The sequence below is a fragment of the Haliotis rufescens genome, unplaced genomic scaffold, assembly GCF_023055435.1.
Source record: "Haliotis rufescens isolate VD_foot unplaced genomic scaffold, xgHalRufe1.0.p SCAF_37, whole genome shotgun sequence".
Classification (NCBI taxonomy): domain Eukaryota; kingdom Metazoa; phylum Mollusca; class Gastropoda; order Lepetellida; family Haliotidae; genus Haliotis; species Haliotis rufescens.
The window spans coordinates 3,632,135-3,659,799 of record NW_025964079.1 but is presented as its reverse complement, the minus strand read 5'-3'; the positions used below and the strand labels follow the sequence as shown (position 1 = coordinate 3,659,799).

The 27,665-nt window shown below is 41.4% G+C and overlaps 1 protein-coding gene across 2 annotated transcripts; it reads right to left on the bottom strand.

Annotated features, from left to right (window-relative positions):
* Positions 1–93: 93 nt before the first annotated feature.
* Positions 94–27,665, bottom strand: LOC124144322 (pituitary tumor-transforming gene 1 protein-interacting protein-like). 2 transcript variants are annotated; one of them, XM_046513679.2, is made up of 7 exons: positions 27,404–27,665; positions 22,900–22,955; positions 19,289–19,391; positions 15,219–15,330; positions 14,465–14,577; positions 8,954–8,968; positions 94–6,077 (listed from the first exon to the last, which is right to left on the bottom strand). In XM_046513679.2, exons 1-7 carry the CDS (start codon positions 27,594–27,596, stop codon positions 6,034–6,036), a joined length of 636 nt encoding a protein of 211 aa, XP_046369635.1. In that variant the 5' UTR covers positions 27,597–27,665; the 3' UTR covers positions 94–6,033. The 2 variants fall into 2 exon arrangements, with proteins under 2 accessions (XP_046369635.1, XP_046369636.1); XM_046513680.2 differs by lacking the exon at positions 8,954–8,968.

Genomic DNA, 27,665 nt, shown 5'->3' with positions numbered 1-27,665 from the left:
GTCCTTAGCAAATGTTGAGTGGCATATGTTCAATCCCAAGGGTGTTCCAGGGATGGCCGTACACAGTATTTATTACTCAGAAACTACAACACATTTTAAATAATCAAAAATCTTTATTCACATAAATGAATATTTCTTGTCAATCAAAACTATAATACGACAGATTTCAAAGTTTGATCTCAACAGTTGGGTAGTCATTTCCTCTTTTTGGCAGGTATTTACTATACAGTAAGTTAAATTCAGAAAATATTGATCACCACCGGCTATTTCCATAAAGCAAGGCACTGTCTCGTATGAAAATACTGATATATTCTACATACATCAAGGGACATTTGAGTAAGGATACTTTCCCTCAAAAATAGAATCTGATTAGCGATTACTGGTTTCAGATAAATACTGTTTACAATATAACAATAGTCTGTCGACAAACATCTCATTAATTTGTAATAAATAAAGCATCTAAACACCCACTTTCAGAAACCAAGCAGAACTTGTGCAAAGCCAGTGAGAGTTGTCTCCTCTTGAATACTGAAATTTTGAGAGGATGGTCATGACCTGAATACTGAGACTAGTTCTTAGCAATAGTTCATGGATTGCCGCAATTACTTAAATTTGACTGAAGTAATTATTTTACAGTGAGTGAGTGAGTGAGTTTGGTTTTAGGCCGCTTTTAGCAATATTCCAGCAATATCACGGTGGGGGACACCAGAAATGGGCTTCACACATTGTACCCATGTCGGGAATCGAACCCGGGTCTTCGGCATGACAAGCGAACGCTTTAACCACTAGGCTACCCGACCGCCCCTAATTAATTTACAAGGTGTGAGATATAATAATAATATCATAAATTAAGGTAGGTTGTTTTACTCATAGTTCTTTGTGTGTGACATTATGCATAGGTTGATCCAGTATTAAGAAACAGAGTGGATACACACCATACCCATATCATATATATTACAAATCAACCACAAGCCCAAATGGTCTACATCAATTGAGAGTGAGTGAGTTGGGTCAAATCGCTTTGAACAGTATTTCAGTTATATCATCACATGTCAACTTGATGTGGGAAAGACCGAAGCGATACAGGTCTCAGACCACTCTGATGAGTGAGTGAGTGAGTATGGTTTTACGCTGCTTTTAGCAATATTCCAGCAATATCACGGCGGGGGACACCAGAAAAGGGCTTCACACATTGTACCCATGTCGGGAATCGAACCCGGGTCTTCGGCGTGACGAGCGAACGCTTTAACCACTAGGCTACCCGGCCGCCCCGCACTCTGATGAAACGAAGGAGTGTGTGCATAGTGCTGACAAACCAAGAAACATAATAAGGGATTAAAAATACATCAAAATTTACAACAATTAATTTGTGTTGAGTTTGCATTTGGTAATATTTGCATGAATGTTTACAGCATATACAACTCGGGCGCTTGTCAACATGTTTCAAAATTAAACAATTGTTTCAATCAGATTCTTGAAACATCTAGAAACAATCCGGTTATATATGTAACAATGCATACATAAAATGTTCAGTAAGACATCACATTAATCATCTGACAAAAAAGAAGGATGAAGGCCTTTACAACCTATGGAACTGTGGATATTGTACTGTATTTATCCCAAAAATTACCCATGTGGTCAAGATACTGTACAGATACAGAAGAAAAGCTGAGTGAGTAAGGTTATAAGTCACTTTTAGCACTGTTGGTTAATAAGGTGGCTCATGTTTAATGTGTACTGACCAACCAAGGGTAATAAGAGACCGACCATTTGAATTGGAAGTTGGGGGGTAAATAAATTGTCCCGGGGAAATTCTTGAAAAAATATAATCATGCTTCAATCTGTTAAAAAAGAGAGAAAAATTAGCAGCAAAAATTACATTGTTGCAAAGTGTTTTTCTTTAAAAGAATTTCATGCTCATAATTTTGAATATAAAAAATATCTGGTTCTGTAGCTGTAGCTGAAATTATATTTAATCTCCATACAAACTCCCAGGCCCCAACCAGAATATCAAACGGTCGGTCCCTAATACGACTGAATGTGGGACCAGCCTATCCCGGCCTCCATGTTAGCTGCGTGTGAGCTGCAGTACCTTCTCCACCCAGAGGAACTTCAGAATTGATTAAACCGACACGCTACTAAATAAGAAGGCATTTAAGGGTATTTTTGGTACTGGTGTTCAAATGTTAGTTCCAAAGGAAGGGTACATATATAGATGTATATATAATCAGAAACATTTGTATTTAGTGAAATATTAAATGAAATACAGTCTTGTCAGACATGGATATAAAGTTACACTGTATAGTAAGGTTTCCACTGAAGGCACTGTTCATACTGAATAGGTTTCCACAAATACTGTGACTCTGAGCGTGACGTATACATATACATATATATATACAACATGTTTGATAAAAGAATCATCCCTTCACCCCAAGGTCCTTCCTTTTGTAAAAGAATATCGTCTATCAGAATTGGAAAATAAACACACCATTGCATCAAAAATCAAGCATGACATATATTTTTCAAGAGTCTTTAGCAAATGAAAGAAGTGAGCAATAAAAGTGAGTGAGTGAGTTGGTTTTTATGCCCTAATGGACAGTATGTCAGTTATACCACGGCCTGTCAGCTTGATGTGGGGAGAAAGCCCGAAGTGATGCAGGCCTTAGACGTTTACCACTTTGTGGTGAGCAATAAGAATTGGGCATAAAGTTATAATAGTGAAGAAAAAACAACAACAATAAAACTTGAATGTAAACAAAAATCTATCAGCAAAATTATCAAATACACAGGTGAATTTATTTTCTGTTTTTTTGTCAATTTCCATAGCAAGGTTTCTAGATTGTAATTTCACGTTCATGTTCTTTTCAGCAATATCATCAGCACTGAAGATTTAACATGGATTCCATTATACACCTGAAAGTAAGCCACATCGGTGTCTCCCGGTAAATTTGACTAGTAGGGTCTTGACCATACTACCTGTCACCTTTTGACAATGTAAAGAAACAAAATCAATGTCTTTATAAAGATCCTCTGGGACCAAAGTATTCAGTCAGATGGCTTCAAATGTGCAATGAATAGTGAGTGAGTGAGAATGGTTTTAAGCCACTTTCAGCAATATTTCAGCAATATTACGGTGGGGACACCAGACACAACCTTCACACATTGTGCCCATGTGGGGAATGTAATCAGGGTCTTCAGCTTGACGAGCGAATGCTTTAACCAATAGGCTATTCCACCTAATGAAGAGTGAGTGTTGCTTCTTTTCATATGTATCATACAAATAATCTTTCAAGTGAACTGAAAAAGAAGGGGATATACATGTAGGATATCCTTCATTATCTTATCACAATACAATCTAATAAACATTTCACTGAGAGGAATGTAAATTATTTTGACAAATTCCAACACCATGTGAAGAGAATGAGTTGAGCAAGCAGTAATATTGAAGCATCTATTATATTTTTAACATGAAATTAAACCAAAAAAAGTACCAACAACTAAAATGGCCTCTAACAGGTTCATTCACAATTCCAAAGTTCACCATGTTACAAACCAGTTTGGATCATCAATAACAATATTAAAAAAAACTGCAGTGAAGATATAGCATGATATATTTGCACATACAAGCACAAAAAGCACACATAATGTCATAGAAAAGGAAAATAATTACATATAAATGGTCAATTTGTAGAAAAATATTTTTGGCATAAATCACAAGCATGAAATTGTTGGACAGATTTAGCTCCTGCGGGACCAGTAAACAATGAGACGAGAGGATGTCCCCTGCACATCTTGTCTGCACATCCTGTCACACGCATAACAGGAAGTAACGGTTCAGGGTCTGGGGCCCGCTTTATGTAACAATCTTAGTGCTATGACTGTCGTAAGTCTTTTTTAAACTATGAGCGTTACAACAATCGTAGCGCTATGATTGCTTTGTGAAAGGGGACACTTAGTACCGTTCCACAACGCGTTCTTTAAGTATAGGACTTACGATTTCATCTTTAACAACGCTAAGATTGCTTTGTGGAAAGGGCGTTCTGAGACATAGTGTGAGTGAGTTAGGTTTAACGAGATAGAATTTCAGTTATATCACAGCATGGAAGGAAAGCCAAAATTGATGGAGTCTAAGAGTTTATCACTTTGGTGAAATGAACTACCATGGCACAGTGTGATAAACACAGGATGTTAATCAAGGTGGGTCTGGGATTTGAGCTCAGGAATAAGTGAGTGATGTTTTACGTCGCTTTTAGCAATATTCCAGCAACATTATGGTGGGGGGCACCAGAAATGGGCTTCACACGTACCCATGTGGGAATTGAACCCGGCCTTTGGCGTGACAAGCTAACGCTTTAACTACTAGGCTACCCCACCTCCCCTCGACTCATGAAAGAAGGCACAACTAACGGAAAATACACAGCGAACTGACAAAGAAAACCTAAGTACACATGGCCACAAATACCTAGGTTTAGAGAATGATGTCTGACTTCACGTCTCCACCCACACTTAGAACTGTCACTTCCTGCGTTACCATCTACATACAGTAGGGATGGCAACAAACAGATATATGCTACAAGAAACTAGAAAGAATCGTATCTGTAAGAATTTCATATTATCCTGAAATGTATTGTGATTGTCAGGAAATTCAAGTACCATGGCAACTAGATGATGTGCGGACATTGCTGACCCATGTACTCGAGCCTGTCGTCTACACTGGGTCCATGAAGATAGGCACAGAATGGCAGGAATCTTTGTAGGTTCGCAAATAATACTGAAGACCCAATCCACAGAGTGATTGCAGTGTCTAATGTAGACGTACAACTGTCGTAACACTGCAAATGCTTTGTGATCAAGCCCCTGGACGCTAAATACTCTCAAACAGAATACACTTGTAATATTGGAAGCACAGAGGATGTGATATCAGCTTGACATAATACAGCACTTCTCTGATTGAAAAACATTAAAAAAAATTGGCATTAATTTGTTAAGTGTAAGTTTATAGAATTTTCAACAAAACCATTGCTTGAATATATTGAATACTTAGCAGTGTTAAATAAATAGTTTCCAGGGTATTTTGTGTTTTCTGATATAGTATTCTCAATATTAATCTAGATACCCTGCAAACTTCAATTTTGAACATTACAGTAAAGACAAGGACTCCTTGACTAGCCTGTTTAGTTTCACGCACTGGTTGTGTATGTGCTTATATTACCGGTTATCGGGTGTATAATGCACAATGGAGTTTGATGAACATTATGTACAGGTTCTATAAGTTGTCAATAAGAAAATCCTACAAATGTTTCATTCCCTAACCACCTATATCACAAATACCCCCATACTGTTTCACAACATACTAAGTACTGGTGAGTAAAAACTAATATTTGATAAGCCCCGTCTGCAACTTTAACCACTAGTCCAAATCCTCAGTAATCTAGAAAGTCTAGTAAGCTCAGCTTATAACACTAAAATGTACAATATGTTATACTGACGGCCGAGTTTGGGCAAGAAGACTCAAAATGTTTTGGCACAGGCTGTAGTTCCAAGATGTAAATGAACAATATTAAATTACAGCCAAATAGTGTTCTTATTTACTACAGCAGTTTTTCAAATTTGTCAGAATATATGTTTTTCACAAGCCGTTTAAGCTATTTATCTTCAAACAGTTAAACAAATTTCAAAGAACAAAATAGGAGAGGTAACAATCATGGAACTGATAATCATGGAAAACATTTCTACTCGTAGATGTATTAATAAAACATTATGAGACAACTAAGCGATGGCGAAAGTCTCCTTCAAAATCACACATTCTCAGCAGGTATATAGCTCTGAGAAAATTATTATGACGTCTAAAATGTCACCAGCCCTGGAACTTATTTCAGAAAATTCAAAAACTGATTGGTTGGCTATCAAAATATCACAATGTATGAAGCACAAAGTAAGCACGGTAGAATGCTGAAAAATCCCTTTGGTGAATTGACTCTTGGAGACCAGTTTCCATGGTTACTTGATGACTGTTGCCATAGTTACAAAGTCTTAAGCATCGAAACGCTGATACGGGGTATCGTCTTTCACCAGGCCTGAAAATATAGAAAAAATATATTAATGATGCAAATATGGCTGATTTGACCTATTGGGAGATCTGATTCCTGAATATCTAGGTGACTCATTTCAACAGACACTGTAACGTTCTGTGATGTTGTTTGTCTTCTGACTACACACAGCCAATATTTCAGACAATCTTGTGATTCCTGGTTGGAATTTGTCCCCAGCAACCTATGCTTGTCGTAAAAGGCAACTTAGATCTGGTGGTCAGACACAGTGACATGTGGGACATCGCTCACATAAATCACAAGCTTGCCTGGGCAAGACTTGGTCATTTATATGCAACTGTCACATAGCTGGAATATTGCTGAATGTGGCGAATTTTTTCCTGGAATCCCCAGAGAGAGACAAGCATGGGTGTTCATGATACTGGGGACCTATTCTTCCCCAGGAATCCCCAGAGAGAGACAAGCATGGGTGTTCATGATACTGGGGACCTATTCTTCCCGAGGAATCCCCAGAGAGAGACAAGCATGGGTCTTCATGACACTGGGGACCTATTCTTCCCCAGGAATCCCCAGAGAGAGACAAGCATAGGTCTTCATGACACTGGGGACCTATTCTTCTCCAGGAATCCCCACAGAGAGACAATCATGGGTGTTCATGATCTTGGGGACCTATTCTTCCTAAAATTACTCAGAGAGAGACAAGCATTGGTGTTTATGATACCGCCGTAACCGGGGACCTATTCTTTCCAGGAATCTCCAGGGAGAGACAAGAATGGATGTTCGTGATACTGGGGACCTATTCTTTCCAGGAATCCCCACAGAGAGAGAGACAAGCATGGTTATTCATGATACCGGGAACCTATTCTTTCCAGGAATCCACACACAGTGACAAGCATTGGTGTTTATGATACCGGGAACCTATTCTTTCCAGGAATCCACACAGAGAGACAAACATTGGTTTTTATGATACCAGGGACCTATTCTTTCCAGGAATACCCAGAGAGAGTCAACCATGGGTGTTCATGATACCAGGGACCTATTCTTTCCAGGAGTACCCAGAGAGAGTCCAGCAAGGGTGTTCATGATACTGGGGACCTATTCTTTCCAGGAATACCCACAGAGAGAGACAAACATGGGTATTCATGATACCAGGGACCTATTCTTTCCAGGAATACCCAGAGAGAGTCAAGCATGGGTGTTTATGATACCGGGGACCTATTCTTTCCAGGAATCTCCACAGAGAGACAAACATGGGTGTTCATGATACTGGGAACCTATTCTTTCCAGGAATACCCAGAGAGAGTCAAGCATGGGTATTCATGATACCGGGAACCTATTCTTTCCAGGAATCCACACAGAGAGACAAACATTGGTGTTCATGATACTGGGGACCTATTCTTTCCAGGAATCTCCACACAGAGACAAGAAAGGATGTTCGTGATACTGGGGACCTATTCTTTCCAGGAATCCCCAGAGAGAGAGACAAACATGGGTATTCATGATACCGGGGACCTATTCTTTCCAGGAATCCACACAAAGAGACAAGCATTGGTGTTCATGATACCGGGGACCTATTCTTTCCAGGAATACCCACTGAAAGACAAGCATGGGTGTTTATGATACCGGGGACCTATTCTTTCCAGGAATACCCAGAGAGAGTCAAGCATGGGTATTCATGATACTGGGGACCTATTCTTTCCAGGAATCCCCACAGAGAGACAAACATGGGTGTTCACGATACCGGGGACCTATTCTTTCCAGGAATCCACACAAAGAGACAAGCATGGGTGTTTATGATACCGGGGACCTATTCTTTCCAGGAATACCCAGAGAGAGTCCAGCATGGGTGTTCATGATACTGGGGACCTATTCTTTCCAGGAATCCCCACAGAGAGACAAACAATATTGACCATGTTGACACCTAACTTGTTTTAATAACCTTGACTCAGGCCGACAAACTTTATATCATATCACCCCCACCCTCTACTCCTGAAGTTTCAAATTCACTCTGACCACCACCCAATATTTTTGTGTCCATTATGAAGGGGTTACCACGGTTACTGAGATCCTACTCAAATTTCTAATATAGCACAAAAGGAAGCCTTTATAATATTTCATAGCTAAATGAAACAGCGACACATGGCTATTCTTTTGCCAAATATTATAATAGGTGAAATAAATAAATGATATTCATGCAGAAAAGATACTACAAACATGTAACAATAGAACATAAAATTGTGACATTGGTACATGATAAATAATGACAACAGGCATAATAAAGGCACTCTTCTCTTGGACATAATAAGATGCTGTTTTTATCTGATTTACCTCATTATTTCCTTGTCTTAAAATAACACTCATCATCAATACAATTAACTGTTCATGTCTTTTTTTTACACTTTTTAAACAAATGGATAAAAAATGCTTAAAATCAGGTCTTAAAGGTATTAAAGATTCTGACGTAAGTTGAGGAAATTAGTCAAATTGCTCCCTCATAAAGCCAAACAAAAAATAGCTTAAAAGGTCACCAGTTACATAAATGCAACTGAATTAAACAAAAGCATTCTTTACCATTAAGTAAAGAGAAGCCTGCTCTCTTCAACAATAATTCTGTAATAATGGTAAAACAAATTCAACTCAAATACCACAAAAGGCAAGATGGATGGCAAAACACCACAGAACATATTCCAAAATAAAGGAAAACAAAAAGTTCCCAAACAATTGGAATAAACATGATAAAATGTAATTCTCGAGTAAACATATCAATTAAGCTTTTATAAGGTTTCCATGACAACAAAGTAAATATCATGCACATGAGGTAACACAGAATGGAAGACAGCAACTCATCACAGAAATAATGAGGTGAAACAGGATGTTCTCAGCAGTCTCTAATGCAAACTTACCTTGGAAGCCAATTCCTATGATGTGCATTAAAGTAGGGAAGTTCATATATCACAAGATACAATAAAAGCTTCATGTAAAGGTTGTTGATAAAGACATTGAAAAAATGCTGGTTAGAAACATGACGGTGACAACATAAATGTTAAATTTCCACCAAAGCCACAAGATGATAACAAGTGGTTGGAGGAGACATCGTTTTGAAAAGGAGCAAGTCAACTTTGCTTCTAACTAAGTTGAAGAACAGAAATTGGTTGCCATATCTGTTGTTTGTTGTTTAACACTGCACTCAGCAATATTCCAGCTATATGACGGCGGTCTGTAAATAATCGAGTCTGGACCAGACAATTCAGTGATTGATATCATGAGCATCAATCCACGCAATTGGGATCGATGAAATGCATCAACCACGTCAGCGAGTCTGACCACCGGATCCCATAAGTCGCCTCTTACGACAAGCATAGTCGCCTTTTAAGGCAAGCATGGGATGCTGAAGACCTATTCTAACCAGGATCTTCACGGGTTGGTTGCGATATCTGAATTCACTTTTATCATACACAAGAACAGGAACAAGAACAGTATTAACCATTGTTCAGGGATTACAACAGGGTAACTTTCAATTGATTTAATACAAGATTCCCAATTACCTAGACTGTGTCACAATATCTGTCCATGTTCCAATGGTAACAGACACCTTGCTAACCTAAAAGGTTGCTGGCTTAAATTCACCTTATATATCAAATTGCAAAGTCAATGTGGTATGTACACAGTTTTCTGGGACAAACGGTGATTGTAAGAGTGGACAGAAGCGGAGGTGGAGGTGGTGAAGGCGCTGTACGGTCAAACTGAGGAGTGATACGTTCCCATGGTTACACGTTACCTGTAACATTGGAACCTAGGGGTTGTGCTGAATGCTTAGGATAGTCACATGTCACAGCATGCCAGCTGATGAAGGGATTAAGCTGTTTACCAAGAGCATGAGCATGACCAGCAAATCCTGGCACAACAAGGGAAATAACTCTGTATGAAAAATTGCATGGTCATAAACAGCTGGGCCACCTCATTACCCTTGAACTTTGAACCCTTATCATGTCTGAGCTCAGTATGCTGAGAAAGAAACTATCAGTCGTCTGTTAGTACGAGACTAGTGAAAATCTAGAGTGACAAGTTGTTTTCTTCAAAATCTAGTTATATTATGCAAAAGTCACTGGTCTGAAATTAGCTGTGGACTAGTTAGCTATGATGTTTGTTTGTTTGTTGTTTAACGCCGCACTCAGCAATGTTCCAGCTATATGACGATGGTCTGTAAATAATCAAGTCTGGACCAGACAATCCAGTGATTGATATCATGAGCAACGATCTATGCAACTGGGATACAATGACATGCATCAACCAAGTCAGCAATCCTGACCACCTGATCCTGTTAGTCGCATCTTACAAATGACGTCAACCCCTGGTATCAAATCATAACCAATTTGATTAATCAGAAACATCTCCAAAACTGTGATTTCCTCGTACAGGAGGAAGCACCTATAATCCTCACTGTCTTTGTCAGATTGTGGTTATTGAGGTCATCAATTGGAATGTGTTATCAAGTGAAATTCATGTACAGCTTACCATGAATATGATCCATTAATTACTCATACGAGTTTAAATGATATATGTTTAATGTTATCCTACTGACTTCACATGTGCACAGCAGTGCAAAGTTGGATGAAGATGCTATGTTGTCTTACCTTTACATCATTAAAATATGATGATTTATAGAAGTGTGGAAAATCAATGGCAGACAAAAGAGTAATTTCCAAAGAATCCAAACATGCTAAGCTTAAAGTAACCACTTCTTAAAAATAATCATATTTATTTTTACACTTAACCATATTTACCTTTCATCAATCCTACATGATGCTATTTTGATTTACCGTATTCGACGTAATAAGCCCCCGCTCTAATAAGCGCCCACGGCGATATTTGCCAATATATTGGCTAGTGAACAATACCAATTAGCACCCCTACCGATTGATCAATGTACACAACACTTATTTATTCGCATATAATACGTACTCGTGTGTTATATGCACCCTTAATTATGGGCATTTAAATTCTGGAAAAATGTATCTCACGTATATAAACATTTCAGGCTGTCAGCATAAACCGTGAAATTTATCTTTCAACTTATTCTTATTTCTTATTCTAATAAGAGCCCCCCACGTCTAATTTTGAGAGCGCCCTGAGCGCTTATTACGTCGAATACGGTAATATTTTTAGGAATATTCTAAAATACAGGAATCAATGAAAATTTACAATGAAGATGAACCGCAGTGGGTGGTGAGTGGGAGTGGGTGGTCATTGTATAATGTGAACAGATTCTTGTTGTCATTCTCCGTTTGTTTTCAGAGATATATTTCCAAATTGCAAATATTCATTTCACACTCAAAAGTCTACAGTTTTCATTACAGCAAACAGTCAATTAAGTTACTTATGTGATGATGGTCATCTGGTCAAGGAGTGTTGTTAAAAAGTGCTGAATTTGAAAAAATCAGGTGAGACTAAAATAACAAGTTTTCAGGCAAGGTGTTTTCCAAGGTGACATTGCACAGAGTTTAACAATGGCTGAGAACCTATTATTTCAATCTTGGTTAAATCAAGATACCAACCTAACTCACTTTAATTTTTCTGCAGTCCTTTATAATTCAAATTGTCATATTAATACAAGCAATGTTCGTGTCCTGCAAAGAACATTCCATACAAAGCCATTATTAACCGATTGCCTCAATGGTCTAGTGGATAGAGCATCTGTCCGAAGATCGGAAGGGCGGGGTTCGATCCCTAGGCCGCATCATCCCAAATGGGATTTGGGCATGGGATTTTAGTGGGCTAGTACTATAAAACCAGCATTAGTAAGGACTAGTACCAGCAGCCACACAAGCATTGATATCGCTATATACGTGCGATAATCTTGAACACGATGTTAAAACTCATTTCATCTCACTTCACCTAATTCCAACAGAATGATAATGTTGCTAAACAAAGGGTTACTAATCTAAATTGTGATAAAGTTTCTCTTCAACAAACAAGTGAGTGAGTGAGTGAGTTGTGTTTAATGCTGGTTTTAACAGTATTCCAGTTATATCACGGCGTGTCAGCTTATGTGGGAGGAAAGCCCGAGGTGATGCAGGTCTTAAACGCTTACCACCTCAGTGAAACCCATGAGCACGGATATGGTGCTGACAAACCTAGAAACATAATTGGAGCGAATCGGGATTCAAACCCACAATCATAGGTTTCTGGCGATCCCAAGGGACAAAACTCTGCACAGTGAATTGCGGCGCCTTAGACGACTGGGCCACCCTTGCCCCCTTAAAAAAACTACATCCTGCTCATAATTTTACCATTATGGACTATATTTATCAAGGATGGAAACATGGCCGAAAAACGTGTTATTAATTTTACATTTGGCAGGTTACCATGGTTACAAACTCAAAAGCAGGAACCAGAAAAACATAATACAAAGTTGGATATAACTTGATAGAAAAAAACCCATTTCTGTCCAAACCCTTAGAAACATAAAAAGTTTCTTAGAATCCACATTTCTAAACGATTGGGCAAAAGAAAGTATACACCTGGGCCCACTTGCATAAAACGATCTTAGCGCTACAACTATTGTAAGCCTATGTTAAAGTATGGGAGTTACAATCATCTTAGCGCTAAGATAGCTTTGCGCAAGTGGGTCCTGTAGCTAAAAATGAAACAAACAAGAAATTGTTATTCGAGGAGATGTTTTTGATACAGGAATCATAGTTGTGTTTTGGGCCTTAAGTTTGGGAGAGTTGTGAAAACCTGTGCCCAATCCTTTTCCTTGTAGATAAAACATGCTTAAATCATAACTTTGCAATGTTTCGGTGACTGCTTTCAGCGTAGTAATGTTTTTATAATGTTTTGGTCAAATCCAATTTTCAAGTGGATACTTTCTTTAGCCTGGCACTTTATTTAGCCGGACGAATTTGAGGAAGAACAATTGAGCGAGTATGGTTTTACGCCGCTTTTAGCAATATTCTAGAAATATCACGGCAGGGGAAACCAGAAATGGCCTTCACACATTGTACCCATGTCGGGAATCGAACCTGGGTTTTCAGTGTGACGAGCGAACGCTTTAACCACTAGGCTACCCGACCGCCCCATTACTCAGTTTAACACTGGCAGGTTTTACCAGGCTTTCATCAACAGCAAATGTAGACAAAGCTAAAATGTGTCCAAAATGCTGATTTTAGAGATTTTCTGGAAGTGTTTATCTAAAATTTGAACATATGCAAGCCCTTGACTCAATTTTCAGATGTATGCAAAGACAGCGCAAATAACAAATTAATCTTGATCATACAACCTCGAAAACTTTAACAAGGGGTATTCCAAACAATTGTTACGGGTTTAACGACTGAATCCATACAATCTAGACCACCTATTAGCCATTCCAGAACGTTATTTTGTTTAGGTTTCAAATTTGTAATCGAGAATTTGTCAAAATACGTTGTGAAGCGTAGACGCCAATTTGAAATTAGTGCCGTGAAGCTGCCTTCTGATTGGTCATTCCACTGGTCAGTCAAAGTTCGCGCAAGGTCGGCCTGACGTGACCCGTAATGGGATGTCCTCGGATCTTTGTTTAGCGGCAGCGAGAACTAAGATCTGATTTTAATGAGATTGGTGAAACCCATGAGCACGGGTATGGTGCTGACAAAACTTGAAACATAACAGGGATGAACCAGGATTTGAACACACAATCATAGGTAACTGGCGTGTTTAAGGAACGCAACTCTGCAAAGCAAACTGCAGCACAGCTTGTTGAAAGATGATAAATACTTAAAATAAACTCTCTCCACGAATCATTTATGAAAATCTAATAATTAATTTATTGTAGCCTTATCCTACCCAACCTTCCCTATAGTCCTCATCTCCTCGATCACTCATCACAAACACAGGCATGTGGGCAGGGTTCCAGATCAGTCCATTTTCTTGGAGCATCATCCAAAATGTCCTCAGAGTCTTATTCAAGTTTGGCAATGAACATGATGAAACAGAATATTGTTCCATGAAAACTTAATAAAATCCTGAAAATGTCCTTATGCCCTTTATCTTCATCTTCCCGAGGCAGGAGAGTTAACAGACTATAAAAGTCCAGTTTCCACCCTTGCCGAACTAGGCTGGTATTATGGAGTTACATTTTGGCTGGACTGACGAGTCTATGCATAGTCCAATCAAAATCGCGCACTGAAATCAAAATCCAGTTCGTAAACTGTGGTGCAGATTTCGATCGATTGCAGGATTTGCAAAGCCAACTTGTTGTCAGCAGATATTTTCCAAATCTTTTCATGTTTTTAATCAAGGTGCTCACTTGATTTGATGCATTTCGCGATGTAAGACCCGTTTTATCACAGATGTTTATCTCCAGGTAAATCACTGACATGTTAGTAAAGACATGAAGAACTTGTGATGAGAATGCTTGCATGGTGTGGGATACGTACCATATTTCCTTCTGATTTCGTCCATCCGTTCCTTCCTGTCTGCCTTCCTCTCTTCACCTCTCTGCTTACGCTCCGTCTTCTGTCGATCCCATTTGGCTTCTTCTTTCATGTACCTGCAACAAATTGTTTCTTTGGTAACTCGTACTGATGCAAGAGGGGCACAATTTACTGACCATGAAACTCAGAACCCTAGAAGACAGGTTACCCACATTCAAAGTGATAACAGTTGGGACCATCTATGTATTCCTTAAAAGAAGTTAAAGAACACCTGAGCTTTACATATGACCATAGATATTTTGTCATGGCCATGATATGTTTTGTCATTAATTAAAAACTGTGTTACTTATGTTACTCATTTATTTGTTGTTTAATGCTGCACTCAGCAATATTTCATCGATATGACGGTGGTCTGTAATAATAGTGTGTGGACCAGACAATCCAGTGATTGACATCATGAGCATCAACCTATGCAATTGGGATACAATGACGTGCATCTACCAGGTCAGTAAGCCTGACCACCCAAATCATCTTACGACAAGCACGGGTTCCTGAAAATCAATTCTAACCTGGATCTTCACGGGTAGCCCAATTCAGTCGCCCCTTACAACCAGCAATGGAGTGCTGGGGACACCCTGTCTCCCCCTTTTGTCAACTCGTTTAGCTCCTTAGAAGCCTAGTCAAACAACTGCAGGGTCTTTGGCTGCTAGGCCCATCCCCCATCCACACACACATCACTACCACCAAGACAACTCACTTTCCCTTGTTTCCACCTTTGCAGCAGCAACATCTGATACAGCAACAAGTGATGGTGAGGATGATGAGTCCTCCGATGACGGACATTGCGATGATCAGCGCCTCAAAGTTCACTGGAAAAGAAGAGTCAATACAGGTATGAATATGTCACCACACAAAGAGAAAATTCAGCTGATATTTTATTCCCTCCTACTCCCCACTTAACACACCAGACAGCACAACTAATATTGACATCTCTACTACCAGGCTGCGTACCAGAGAGCACCACTATGTGTGTCAACATCTCCCCAATCCATTCATACACCAGGGCACAACCATTTGGGATGACGTTGCCATCACTCACCAGAGCACCACTATGTGGGATGATGTCTCCATCACTCCCTCACACCCTAGAGCACCACTATGTGGGATGACGTCTCCATCACCCCCTCACACACTAGAGCACCACTATGTGGGATGACGTCTCCATCACCCCTTCACACCCTAGAGCACCAATCTGTGGGATGACGTCTCCATCACCCCCTCACACCGTACAGCACCACTATGCAGGACGGCATCTCCCCCCTCACACCCTAGAGCACCACTATGTGGGATGACGTCGCCATCATTCACCAAAGCACCACTATGTGGGATGATGTCTCCATCACTCCCTCACACCCTAGAGCACCACTATGTGGGATGACGTCTCCATCACCCCCTCACACACTAGAGCACCACTATGTGGGATGACGTCTCCATCACCCCTTCACACCCTAGAGCACCAATCTGTGGGATGACGTCTCCATCACCCCCTCACACCGTACAGCACCACTATGCAGGACGGCATCTCCCCCCTCACACCCCAGAGCACCACTATGACGGATGACGCCTCCATCACCCCCTCACACCCTAGAGCACCACTATGTGGGATGACGCCTCCATCACCCCCTCACACCCTAGAGCACCACTATGTGGGATGACGCCTCCATCACCCCCTCACACCCTAGAGCACCACTATGTGGGATGACGCCTCCATCACCCCCTCACACCCTAGAGCACCACTATGTGGGATGACGTCTCCATCACTCTCCTCACACCCTAGAGCACCACTATGTGGGATGACGCCTCCATCACTCCCCTCAAACCCTAGAGCACCACTATGTGGGATGACGTCTCCATCACTCTCCTCACACATTAGAGCACCACTATGCAGGACGGCATCTCCCCTAACTCTACTCACTATGTGGGATCTCTCCCACCCTTCCTCACACGAAGACACAGGACTACTCACCCCAGCAGACTACCCATCTCCCACCCTTCCTCACACCAAGAAACAGGACTACTCACCCCAGCAGACTCCCCATCTCCCACCCTTCCTCACACCAAGACACAGGACTACTCACCCCAGCAGACTCCCCATCTCCCACCCTTCCTCACACCAAGACACAGGACTACTCACCCCAGCAGACTCCCCATCTCCCACCCTTCCTCACACCAAGACACAGGACTACTCACCCCAGCAGACTCCCCATCTCCCACCCTTCCTCACACCAAGACACAGGACTACTCACCCCAGCAGACTACCCATCTCCCACCCTTCCTCACAACAAGACACAGGACTACTCACCCCAGCAGACTCCCCATCTCCCACCCTTCCTCACAACAAGACTCAGGACTACTCACCCCAGCAGACTACCCATCTCCCACCCTTCCTCACAACAAGACACAGGACTACTCACCCCAGCAGACTCCCCATCTCCCACCCTTCCTCACACCAAGACACAGGACTACTCACCCCAGCAGACTACCCATCTCCCACCCTTCCTCACAACAAGACACAGGACTACTCACCCTAGCAGACTCCCCATCTCCCACCCTTCCTCACAACAAGACACAGGACTACTCACCCCAGCAGACTCCCCATCTCCCACCCTTCCTCACAACAAGACACAGGACTACTCACCCCAGCAGACTCCCCATCTCCCACCCTTCCTCACAACAAGACTCAGGACTACTCACCCCAGCAGACTACCCATCTCCCACCCTTCCTCACAACAAGACACAGGACTACTCACCCTAGCAGACTCCCCATCTCCCACCCTTCCTCACACCAAGACACAGGACTACTCACCCTAGCAGACTCCCCATCTCCCACCCTTCCTCACAACAAGACACAGGACTACTCACCCCAGCAGACTCCCCATCTCCCACCCTTCCTCACAACAAGACTCAGGACTACTCACCCCAGCAGACTACCCATCTCCCACCCTTCCTCACAACAAGACACAGGACTACTCACCCCAGCAGACTCCCCATCTCCCACCCTTCCTCACAACAAGACACAGGACTACTCACCCCTGTAGACTCCCCATCTCCCACCCTTCCTCACACCAAGACACAGGACTACTCACCCCAGCAGACTCCCCATCTCCCACCCTTCCTCACACCAAGACACAGGACTACTCACCCCAGTAGACTCCCCATCTCCCACCCTTCCTCACAACAAGACACAGGACTACTCACCCCAGCAGACTCCCCATCTCCCACCCTTCCTCACAACAAGACACAGGACTACTCACCCCAGCAGACTCCCCATCTCCCACCCTTCCTCACACCAAGACACAGGACTACTCACCCCAGCAGACTACCCATCTCCCACCCTTCTTCACACCAAGACACAGGACTACTCACCCCAGCAGACTCCCCATCTCCCACCCTTCCTCACACCAAGACACAGGACTACTCACCCCAGCAGACTACCCATCTCCCACCCTTCCTCACACCAAGACACAGGACTACTCACCCCAGCAGACTCCCCATCTCCCACCCTTCCTCACACCAAGACACAGGACTACTCACCCCAGCAGACTCCCCATCTCCCACCCTTCCTCACAACAAGACACAGGACTACTCACCCCTGTAGACTCCCCATCTCCCACCCTTCCTCACACCAAGACACAGGACTACTCACCCCTGCAGACTCCCCATCTCCCACCCTTCCTCACACCAAGACACAGGACTACTCACCCCAGCAGACTCCCCATCTCCCACCCTTCCTCACACCAAGACACAGGACTACTCACCCCAGCAGACTCCCCATCTCCCACCCTTCCTCACAACAAGACACAGGACTACTCACCCCAGCAGACTCCCCATCTCCCACCCTTCCTCACAACAAGACACAGGACTACTCACCCCAGCAGACTCCCCATCTCCCACCCTTCCTCACAACAAGACACAGGACTACTCACCCCAGCAGACTCCCCATCTCCCACCCTTCCTCACAACCAAGACACAGGACTACTCACCCCAGCAGACTCCCCATCTCCCACCCTTCCTCACAACAAGACACAGGACTACTCACCCCAGCAGACTCCCCATCTCCCACCCTTCCTCACAACAAGACACAGGACTACTCACCCCAGCAGACTCCCCATCTCCCACCCTTCTTCACAACAAGACACAGGACTACTAAACCCTGTAGACTCCCCACCTCCCACCCTTCCTCACACCAAGACACAGGACTACTCACCCCAGCAGACTCCCCATCTCCCACCCTTCCTCACAACAAGACACAGGACTACTCACCCCAGCAGACTCCCCATCTCCCACCCTTCCTCACACCAAGACACAGGACTACTCACCCCAGCAGACTCCCCATCTCCCACCCTTCCTCACAACAAGACACAGGACTACTCACCCCAGCAGACTACCCATCTCCCACCCTTCCTCACACGAAGACACAGGACTACTCACCCCAGCAGACTCCCCATCTCCCACCCTTCCTCACAACAAGACACAGGACTACTCACCCCAGCAGACTACCCATCTCCCACCCTTCCTCACACGAAGACACAGGACTACTCACCCCAGCAGACTACCCATCTCCCACCCTTCCTCACACCAAGACACAGGACTACTCACCCCAGCAGACTCCCCATCTCCCACCCTTCCTCACACCAAGACACAGGACTACTCACCCCAGCAGACTACCCATCTCCCATCCTTCCTCACACCAAGACACAGGACTACTCACCCCAGCAGACTCCCCATCTCCCACCCTTCCTCACACCAAGACACAGGACTACTCACCCCAGCAGACTCCCCATCTGGCCTTGGACAGGTCACAGTGTTGTGGGACGATATCACCCAAAGGATACAACTGGCAGCTGTGGTCGGCATAGCAGTAGAAACACTGAAATTTTTGCAAATAATAAGTTTCTGTCCGAAAAGAAATGGGGTTTAAGATCGCATTCAAGATTAATAAACTAACATAGTGACGTGTGTGTGTGTGTGTGTCTGCTTGTACTAGTCTCCAGACAATGCCAATCAGAAGGCAGGTTTCTCAAGCTTTACGACACTAGTTTCAAACTGGCAACTATGCTTCGAAACATATTTTGACGTGTTCTCGATTAAAAAATTTAAAACTGATAAGAAGGACATTCTGGAATGACTTATAGATGGCCTAGATTGTATGGATATGATCATAAAACCCGTAACTGTCGTTCGGAATACCCCATGGTATATATTTCATGGTCGCATGATTAGACAAGAGTCATCAGAAAGATGACATATCCCCCCCGGAAGCTGTCTGTAAAGTTACCATTAGTAAATGTGAAATTCTGTATGTAATGAGTCAAGAGTTGAATGTTCTTTAAGAAGCATACATTGTTTACCAACAAAAGATCCACCATGGTCGCATCCATATGAAATGGAAAGTAAAACGTGTGTTTCTGTGGGTTTTTTTTTATGCAAACAAATGACAAATTACAAGAAACAAGCGTATAGTCAACAAAGTCATCTATATCCCCCACCCATTTTAACACGTTATGGTCCCAAACCAGGTAACTGACCAAACATTTCTGTAAGCCCATGTCTAAATAGCTGCCATGGAAATTCTAAAATAAACATTTCTAAAACTCCTTAATATCAAATGGCACCTGTTCAGTATGTACTTTATATATGGACATGCAATGTTTGGCAAGGAAATATTTAACAGTTTATTTGTTATACTCCATAAGTGAACCCGTCCTATATGAAAACTTAAATCCAACTTGTTGCCATGGAAATGTAAAAAATAAAAAAATAAAAATTTCTAAATAGCAAAAGGCACCAGTTCAGTATGCATGGTATGTGCCTGGTAGACATGAAAAGTTTTGTAAGAAAGTATTTAACGGTTTTTGAGTTATGCTCCGGAAACAAACACCACCCTAATAGAACCTAAGTCCAACTTGTTGCCATGTAAACGTAAAAAATAAAAATTTCTAAAATTCCTAAATAGCAAAAGGCACCAGTTCAGCATGAGTCTGATAGACATGCAAAGTTTTGAAAGAAAGTTTTGAATGGGTTTTGAGTTATGCTCCGGAAACGAACTCTACCCTATAGAACCTAAGTCCAACTGGTTGCCATGGAAACGTAAAAAATAAAAAAATAAAAACTCCTAAATAGCAAAAGGCACCAGTTCAGTATGTGCCTGGTAGACATGCAAAGTTTTGTAAGAAAGTATTTAACGGTTTTTGAGTTACGCTCCGGAAACGAACACCACCCTTATAGAACCTAAGTCGAACTTGTTGCCATGGAAACATAAAAAATTGAAATTTATAATATTCCTAAATAGCAAAAAGCACCTGTTCAGCATGAGTCTGATAGACATGCAAAGTTTTGTAAGAAAGTTTTGAATGGGTTTTGAGTTGTGCTCCGGAAACGAACACCACCCTTACCTAAGTCCAACTGGTTACCATGGAAATTTAAAAAATAAAAATTTCTAAAATTCCTAAATAGCAAAAGGCACAACTTCAGTATGTGACTGATAGATATGCCAAGTTTCGATCAAATACACTGAATTATTTTCGAGTTCTGCCCCGGAAAAGGAAATGATTACGGACGGACAGACGGACAGGCAGACAGACGGACGGACAGACAGACTGGCTGATCGCTATATTTCCCCGCATTATATGCCAGGGGGATAAAAACACATTCCGACTTTCATGATCTGGTAAGCGACGATCTGATTGGTTGGATGAAAGGTCGTTCTGATGTGACCCGTAATGGGATGTCCGCAAACTAAGATCTGATTTTAAAGGGCAAGTTCACACGGAAATGAACCTATTTTTCTTGTACTTTTTCCATATTAAAAGTGTTAACCTAGAAGTGTCATAGACAAAAATATAAAAATATCACAATTAATTAACATATTTTTCGCATTAAAACGATTTATATTTTTCACATTTACCAAGTGTTCTATTTCCACAACAAAAACACCATGGCTTATGCCCCTTGCAATATGACGTCATTGGTGCCAATTGATAAACATTATGACGTCATCATGCTTTGTTAGAGCCGCTTCACGTGGTTTAGGTACAGGTGTGGGATTCTAGCGTCTCAGATGCCAGCCAGCATAGTTTTATGCTGAGTCACCACTGCGCCGGAGTGTGTCGTAGGCCATGTTGTTTTACCGCAAAACTGGTACTTGATATCTTTTGCGTTGAGAATAGACAGGGACCCAGTTGAATTGGCACCAATTACGTCATAATCTAAGGGGGATAACTCAGGCCTGTTTAGCTCGAAAAACGAAGGCCTCATAACGGCATATCATTTTCACACTATTGTGAGCTTCCTACTTTCACTGTGAAAAAAATGAGTGTATATTTTCAAACACAGATACTAATTAATTCTAAAATTGCGTTTTGTTTAGAAAAAAGAAAGAAAGTGATTTTTGCGTGTACACTTCCCCTTTAATGAGATTGGGTATGATGTGGCCGGAGATCAAACCACTGACCTTCCCCTCTCTGGGCAGACACTCTAGCCACTAGACCCGGAGGTGGACAGGAGAATGGTCAAATAGGTCATGTAGGTTTGCACATTAACAAGTTTTCCTCAACAAGTTCAATATTTTCTTCCCTATTGTTCATTATCTCACTGAATAGTAAACAGATTGAGAAAATCATTGATAAGTATGGGAAGTGAAAAACAAAGTGTCCGATTTCAGAACAAAAACCAGTAAACACAATGGTTAATATAGATGTGGTCGTATCTGAGGACTGTATCATCTGGAATTTTGTATTGCATTATATTGTGATACTTAGGTCTGTGTTTTGAAAGTTAATATATTTCCACTAACATACATGTTTTTTCTTTCACATTCCAACTGCCCTTCTTGTTTGTTAGACCAAAATAGCGCCTTACATCATTCCCCTTTTGCTGGACATGATTTCAAAGTCAAGAGGCTTGGCAGCCATAGTCACACTTTATCAACTGAGGTTACACAGGGACAAATAGCAGGGCAGACTTGAAATATTATTTGTCAAAGATTGGACGTACCAGGGAAATTATTTATTAATCCATCCCAAAGAAATAAACATATTTTTTCAATCCACCCACCCAAGTTTAGGTCGTATCGAAAACTCATTGTTGATGGTTCGAATCACGTTTTTATGTGTACTACTCAACATTTGCGAAGAACCCAAACGTTTGATGGCCAAGATACAGTTGCAAGTTGTAGTGGTATCATAATGATGAGTACTGGTAGTAAATGTTGTTATCAACTGTTTATCACTGGAATAATACCGCCTAATGATTGATGTCATTATTAGCATCTTTGTTTTCCATTGACAGACTACTGTCTAAGACTCATCTTTAGTCAAAGGTGTGGTCCTTATCAAATGTTGTGTACTGTAGTATATACATTAGTTTGAAATACATACCCTACTCTTAGCAGCCTTTATACATTCATCACAGGAACTGTTGCTGGCATGACATTCTGAAATAAAGAGATGGTCATTGAAATTATTTGTACACATGTAAATTTCTTATATCAGTGTTCAAAATTAAGGGAGTCCAGCCTCATTAAAATCAGATCTCAGTTCTCGCTACAGCTTAACAAGCTATGAGAACATCCCATTACGGGTCATGTCAGAATGACCCTTCATGAACTTTGACCGACAAATGAAGTCGACATTTGCCAATCAGAAAGCAGCTACACGGCCACTTCCATTCCAGACAACATTTTGAGAAATATTTCAAATATACAAAATTTGCAAACTGAACAAAAAACATTCTGGAATGTTTAATAGATGGCCGAGATTGTGTGACAGTACTCTCACTGGCTATGGAAAGTTAATTTGGTTCAAATGCTTATCCTTTGAAGCTAGAGGTAGAGATGGTTTTGATGGAGTCCGTTGTTAGAGCCCGTAACCGTTGTTCGAAATACCCTGTGTTAACCTTTTCGAGGTTGCTTGATTAAAAAACACATTCTGACTGTCACTCTCATGATCTGGTAACATGGTAAGAAAACGTATAACTTTCTGGATGACAACTTCCGGTTTATTGCATATAGGAGCGTTTTGATGTAGATTTTTACACCGTTATCAAGCTGGAGTGACTACAACCAAGAGATGAGATCAGAGCTCCAGATAAGCTGTGTATCTGCGTAAAATATGCATCAGAAATGCAGAAATAAGCAGTAAAATAAAATCCAAGCATATCAAATACACAACGAACATTACAGATATGCTACAAAAATAAAACTTGTGCGTATCATCAAAATATTGTGAAGTAACCCTGCGTATTCGATTAGCAAATCAGCAACTTATTTTGAAATTATAAATGGGCATTCCGTCAACCTTGCCAAACTCCACGATGACAGTTACATCATGATCATTTGCCATCGCACTTTCTTGTGGAAGTATCGTGGTATTTTTGAGTCCTATAAAGCTCTCGAACCCACACGACACCAGTTTGCAGGGACTAGGTGAATAGTGTTTTTAAATATTTAACTTAAATACCCACATGTGTAAAAACTAGTGGGTAACAGAAATTTGAATACCCAGAATTACTGATACCCAATGATTTTAAAATGCATGGGTAAAATACCCACAACACCAAAAGCTTACCTGGAGCTCTGTTAGATATATATATGCATGACATGTTGTGATAAAAAGCAAACTAACCTTCACAACAACAGGTAATAGATAACAAGTAGCAGATAATAACAGATAATTGGATGGAGCCAAATGTACAGTAAAGATAAGGATTAAAAGAATTAAACAGTTGTAACAAGCTGATTGGATCCTAATTAAAATAATCTTTTGCTTGATCAGATCTTCATAGGCACACGAGATGTAATCCACTTGATCTCTGTTGATCAAAAGTTGGTGACAGCGTATTTCTATAGCTTCTGAGAGTTTTCTTTTAGTGAAGTCCTGGTGTTTGGTTGAATTGGTTGAAATTGAATTTGACGGCTAGGGAATATTTGCTGGTCGTCTGAGAGGGCCATCTTCCCGAGGCAAGAGAGTTAACTGACTTTAAAGGTCCAGTTTCCACACTTGCCAAACTAGGCGTGAATTCCTGGGCTCAATCGTAGCGCCACCAGTGGCTATTACGAGTTATGTCCCTTATATTCCTCTCCTATGGACCAATTAGATGCTTCCTCTCGTATCACTTGCATTTGCTTCAAACAAAATTGCAGCGCCCAGTCAAGACGATCAAGACTCACAGTCACTAGCCTCGGGAAGATGGAGAGGGCTGATTTGCTGTCTGTTTTAGCTGCTGACATCTTCCCAAGGCTAGGGAGTTAACTGAATGTAAAAGTCCAGTTTCCACCCTTGCCAAACGAAGCTGGAATTTCTGGGCTCAACCGTAGCGCCACCAGTGTCTATTATGAGTTATGCCCCTTCTATGTCCCTCCTATTGACCAATCAGAATCCACCTCTCATATCACTTGCAATTGCTCAAAACAAAATAGCGGCACCCAGTCAAGATGATCTGATCAATAATCAAGATCTATATTGTAATAAAATGGGCCTTACTTTGCGCAGTGGATCAAATAACTTGAGCACCTTGATTAAAAACATGAAAAGATTTTAAAAATGTCTTTTGATTCCAAGTTGGGGGTACATACAAATCGTGCTGACGACCTGATTCAGCACAGCAGTTGACGAACCGAATGTAGATTTCGTTACACGATTTTGATTGGGTTACACAGACTTCTTAGTCCAGCCAAAATATAATTCCAGCCTAGTTCGGCAAGGGTGGAAACTGCACTTTTACAGTCAGTTAACTCCATTGCCTCGGGAAGATGGCTGTTGAGGTTTTATGTTCTTTGACGCAAGTATCTACTGGGCGGGAGGTTTCACCAATGTACGAGTCACCACTGTCACAATTAATCTTATAGCTTACTCCTTTGGGGGGGTTGGTTGTTGGAGGGGGTTGGGCCATAAACTTGGAGGGTGGCTCTAATAGATGGAGAGCCAGTGGGTTTGATGCCTGCTTGGTTCTTAAGCATGTTAAGTAATCTGCTGATTTGATGAGAGGTCCTGCCAATGTAGGGTAGGGTGATTGCGATAGGGTCGGATTTTGGTCTAGTTTGTTTGGGTTTGGGCTAGGGTGTGGTGGAGATGGTCCTCTTCACTAGCATGGTAGGGTACTAGTTGAGATTGGTGAAGACATGCTGCAGATGTTTAAGTTCCTGGTCAAGGTCAAGGTTGCTGGTGCAGATGTTCTTGGCTCTCTTGGTCAGTGTGGAGATGATGCCAGACTTAGGAGGAATGGTTGAAGTGAATGTACTGGTCAGAATGGGTAGGTTTCAGGTAGATGGTGGTTTGGATCTTGTTGGGGTCTCTGGACACAAGTCCCTGTTAATCTGTTGCTATTCACAACATGTCATGCACATATACCTCTCATCATTTGGTATTGTCACTCCAGCTTGATAACGGTGTAAGAATCTACATGGAAACATCGCTAGATGCAATAAACCAGAAGTTATCCAGAAAGTTTTCTTACTGAATTTAATGAAATTGCGACATCCTGGTTTGTTGCTGTAGAATTGAACCTAGGGATCCGTGGGAATTCCAGGTTCAAACTGGCGCTCCCCCTATCAGGGAGATAACTCTCATCCCAGACATTGATGCTGTCAACTAATGGAAGCTGCTGTATTACACAAAATCATAGGGTCCTTGTCATAATGCTAATCTTTAGATTTAGGGGATCCGCAACTTTAAATACCACAGAAGCAAACTTCAGGGGCCCCAGGACCAACTATCATGACCATAACAATACAATTGCATATCGTATAGATAGGTGCAAGGTCAGATCTGTGACACATAGTAATATTTTCAGTAAAACCATGTTTCAAATAAACAGGATTTCTGCCTCAGGGAAAACTTATGTAGGATTCACAACTAAGTGCCCTTGGCGGCCAAACCAGAAAAATACTCATCATGTTTTCAAAATTGGGATTTGGGTTAAGGTTCTTATTTTCTCAAATTAGAAGGTATTTTATAATACAATAGTATAAAACTAAGCATGAATGCCTTTCCATCCTCATTATTCATCCTGTTATCAGTGAAATACAAGTCAACTCTACAAAGCCATAACATTGGTTATCTGATATTAAGGATAAATATAACTACATGAATGGGGAGATTTTTAATTCCAATTTGGGAATTTGTACTGACATTTGCTGTAGACTCGGGGTGAGTGAGTGAGTATGGTTTTACGCCGCTTTTAGCAATATTCCAGCAATAACACGGCGGGGAACACCAGAAATGGGCTTCACACAGTGTACCCATGGTCGGGAATCAAACCCGGGTCTTCGGCATGACGAGCGAACTCCTTAACCACTAGACTAGTAGAACTTTGCCCTTTTTAAGGGTTTTGCTACATTTATCATTATAAGGATTAAGGACTAGTGGGCTAAAAATGTTAGTTTCTTTCACTGCAACAACAAATAAATTGATTTGATATCAAGTCAGTTTGTGCGTGTGTCAAGAACAATACTAACTCTATGCTTCAGGACAAATTGTTAGCTAGTAGAAGTTTAGTTAGGTGAAATAATTTGGTACTTGTTGTAATTGTTTACAATGAAGTTGGAACTGTTATGTGACGATTCATGAATTAACATGACTAGTAACAGTACTACTACGTTTACATCATCGCAAATGGTCACATTAATGACAGGAACATTAAAAAACCCAACATCTCAAACAAAGAATACGCCAATGAATTGTCACCTGTCACAGTTATAATTAGTAACTGCATGATCTGTCAAATGTCGTGACGAACATGCAGCGCTTTGATAATGATAGTCAAAGCAAGCTAGCTGCCTCACTTTGGCATAGTGTTTCAACTTCTGTAACTGGGCAATTAAAGTAATTCTGAAAACATAACGCATGTTTAACATGTCACTTTAAATATTAGGCCAATAGCTACCTTGTTCGGGTGACAATGTACTTGTAGGGTGTGTTGGACCTGGTGTCGTTTTTGGTTGCGTAGTTGGTTGTTTTGAAGTCGTCGGTTGAGCAGTTGATGTCGATGAAGACCCAGTTGTGGTGGCCGAAAATACAATAGCAAACAGTGTAATACTGACAGCAAATGCCAGCAAATATGATCTGTTCGTCACCATTTTAACTGAAATGTCCTTCCTAGTTATGTTTTGATACGCCTTCGTAAACCACTAACGTTGTGCAGTACG

What these genes read in the sequence shown, in the direction of transcription:
- LOC124144322 (XM_046513679.2), bottom strand. Translation starts at nt 27,596, where the DNA reads ATGGTGACGAACAGATCATATTTGCTGGCATTTGCTGTCAGTATTACA. An exon ending in TAAAGGCTGCTAAGAGTAGG is followed by an intron (nt 19,392 to 22,899) that starts GTATGTATTTCA and finishes CAAAAATTTCAG; the next exon opens with TGTTTCTACTGCTATGCCGA. An exon ending in AAAGGTGGAAACAAGGGAAA is followed by an intron (nt 14,578 to 15,218) that starts GTGAGTTGTCTT and finishes AATTTGTTGCAG; the next exon opens with GTACATGAAAGAAGAAGCCA.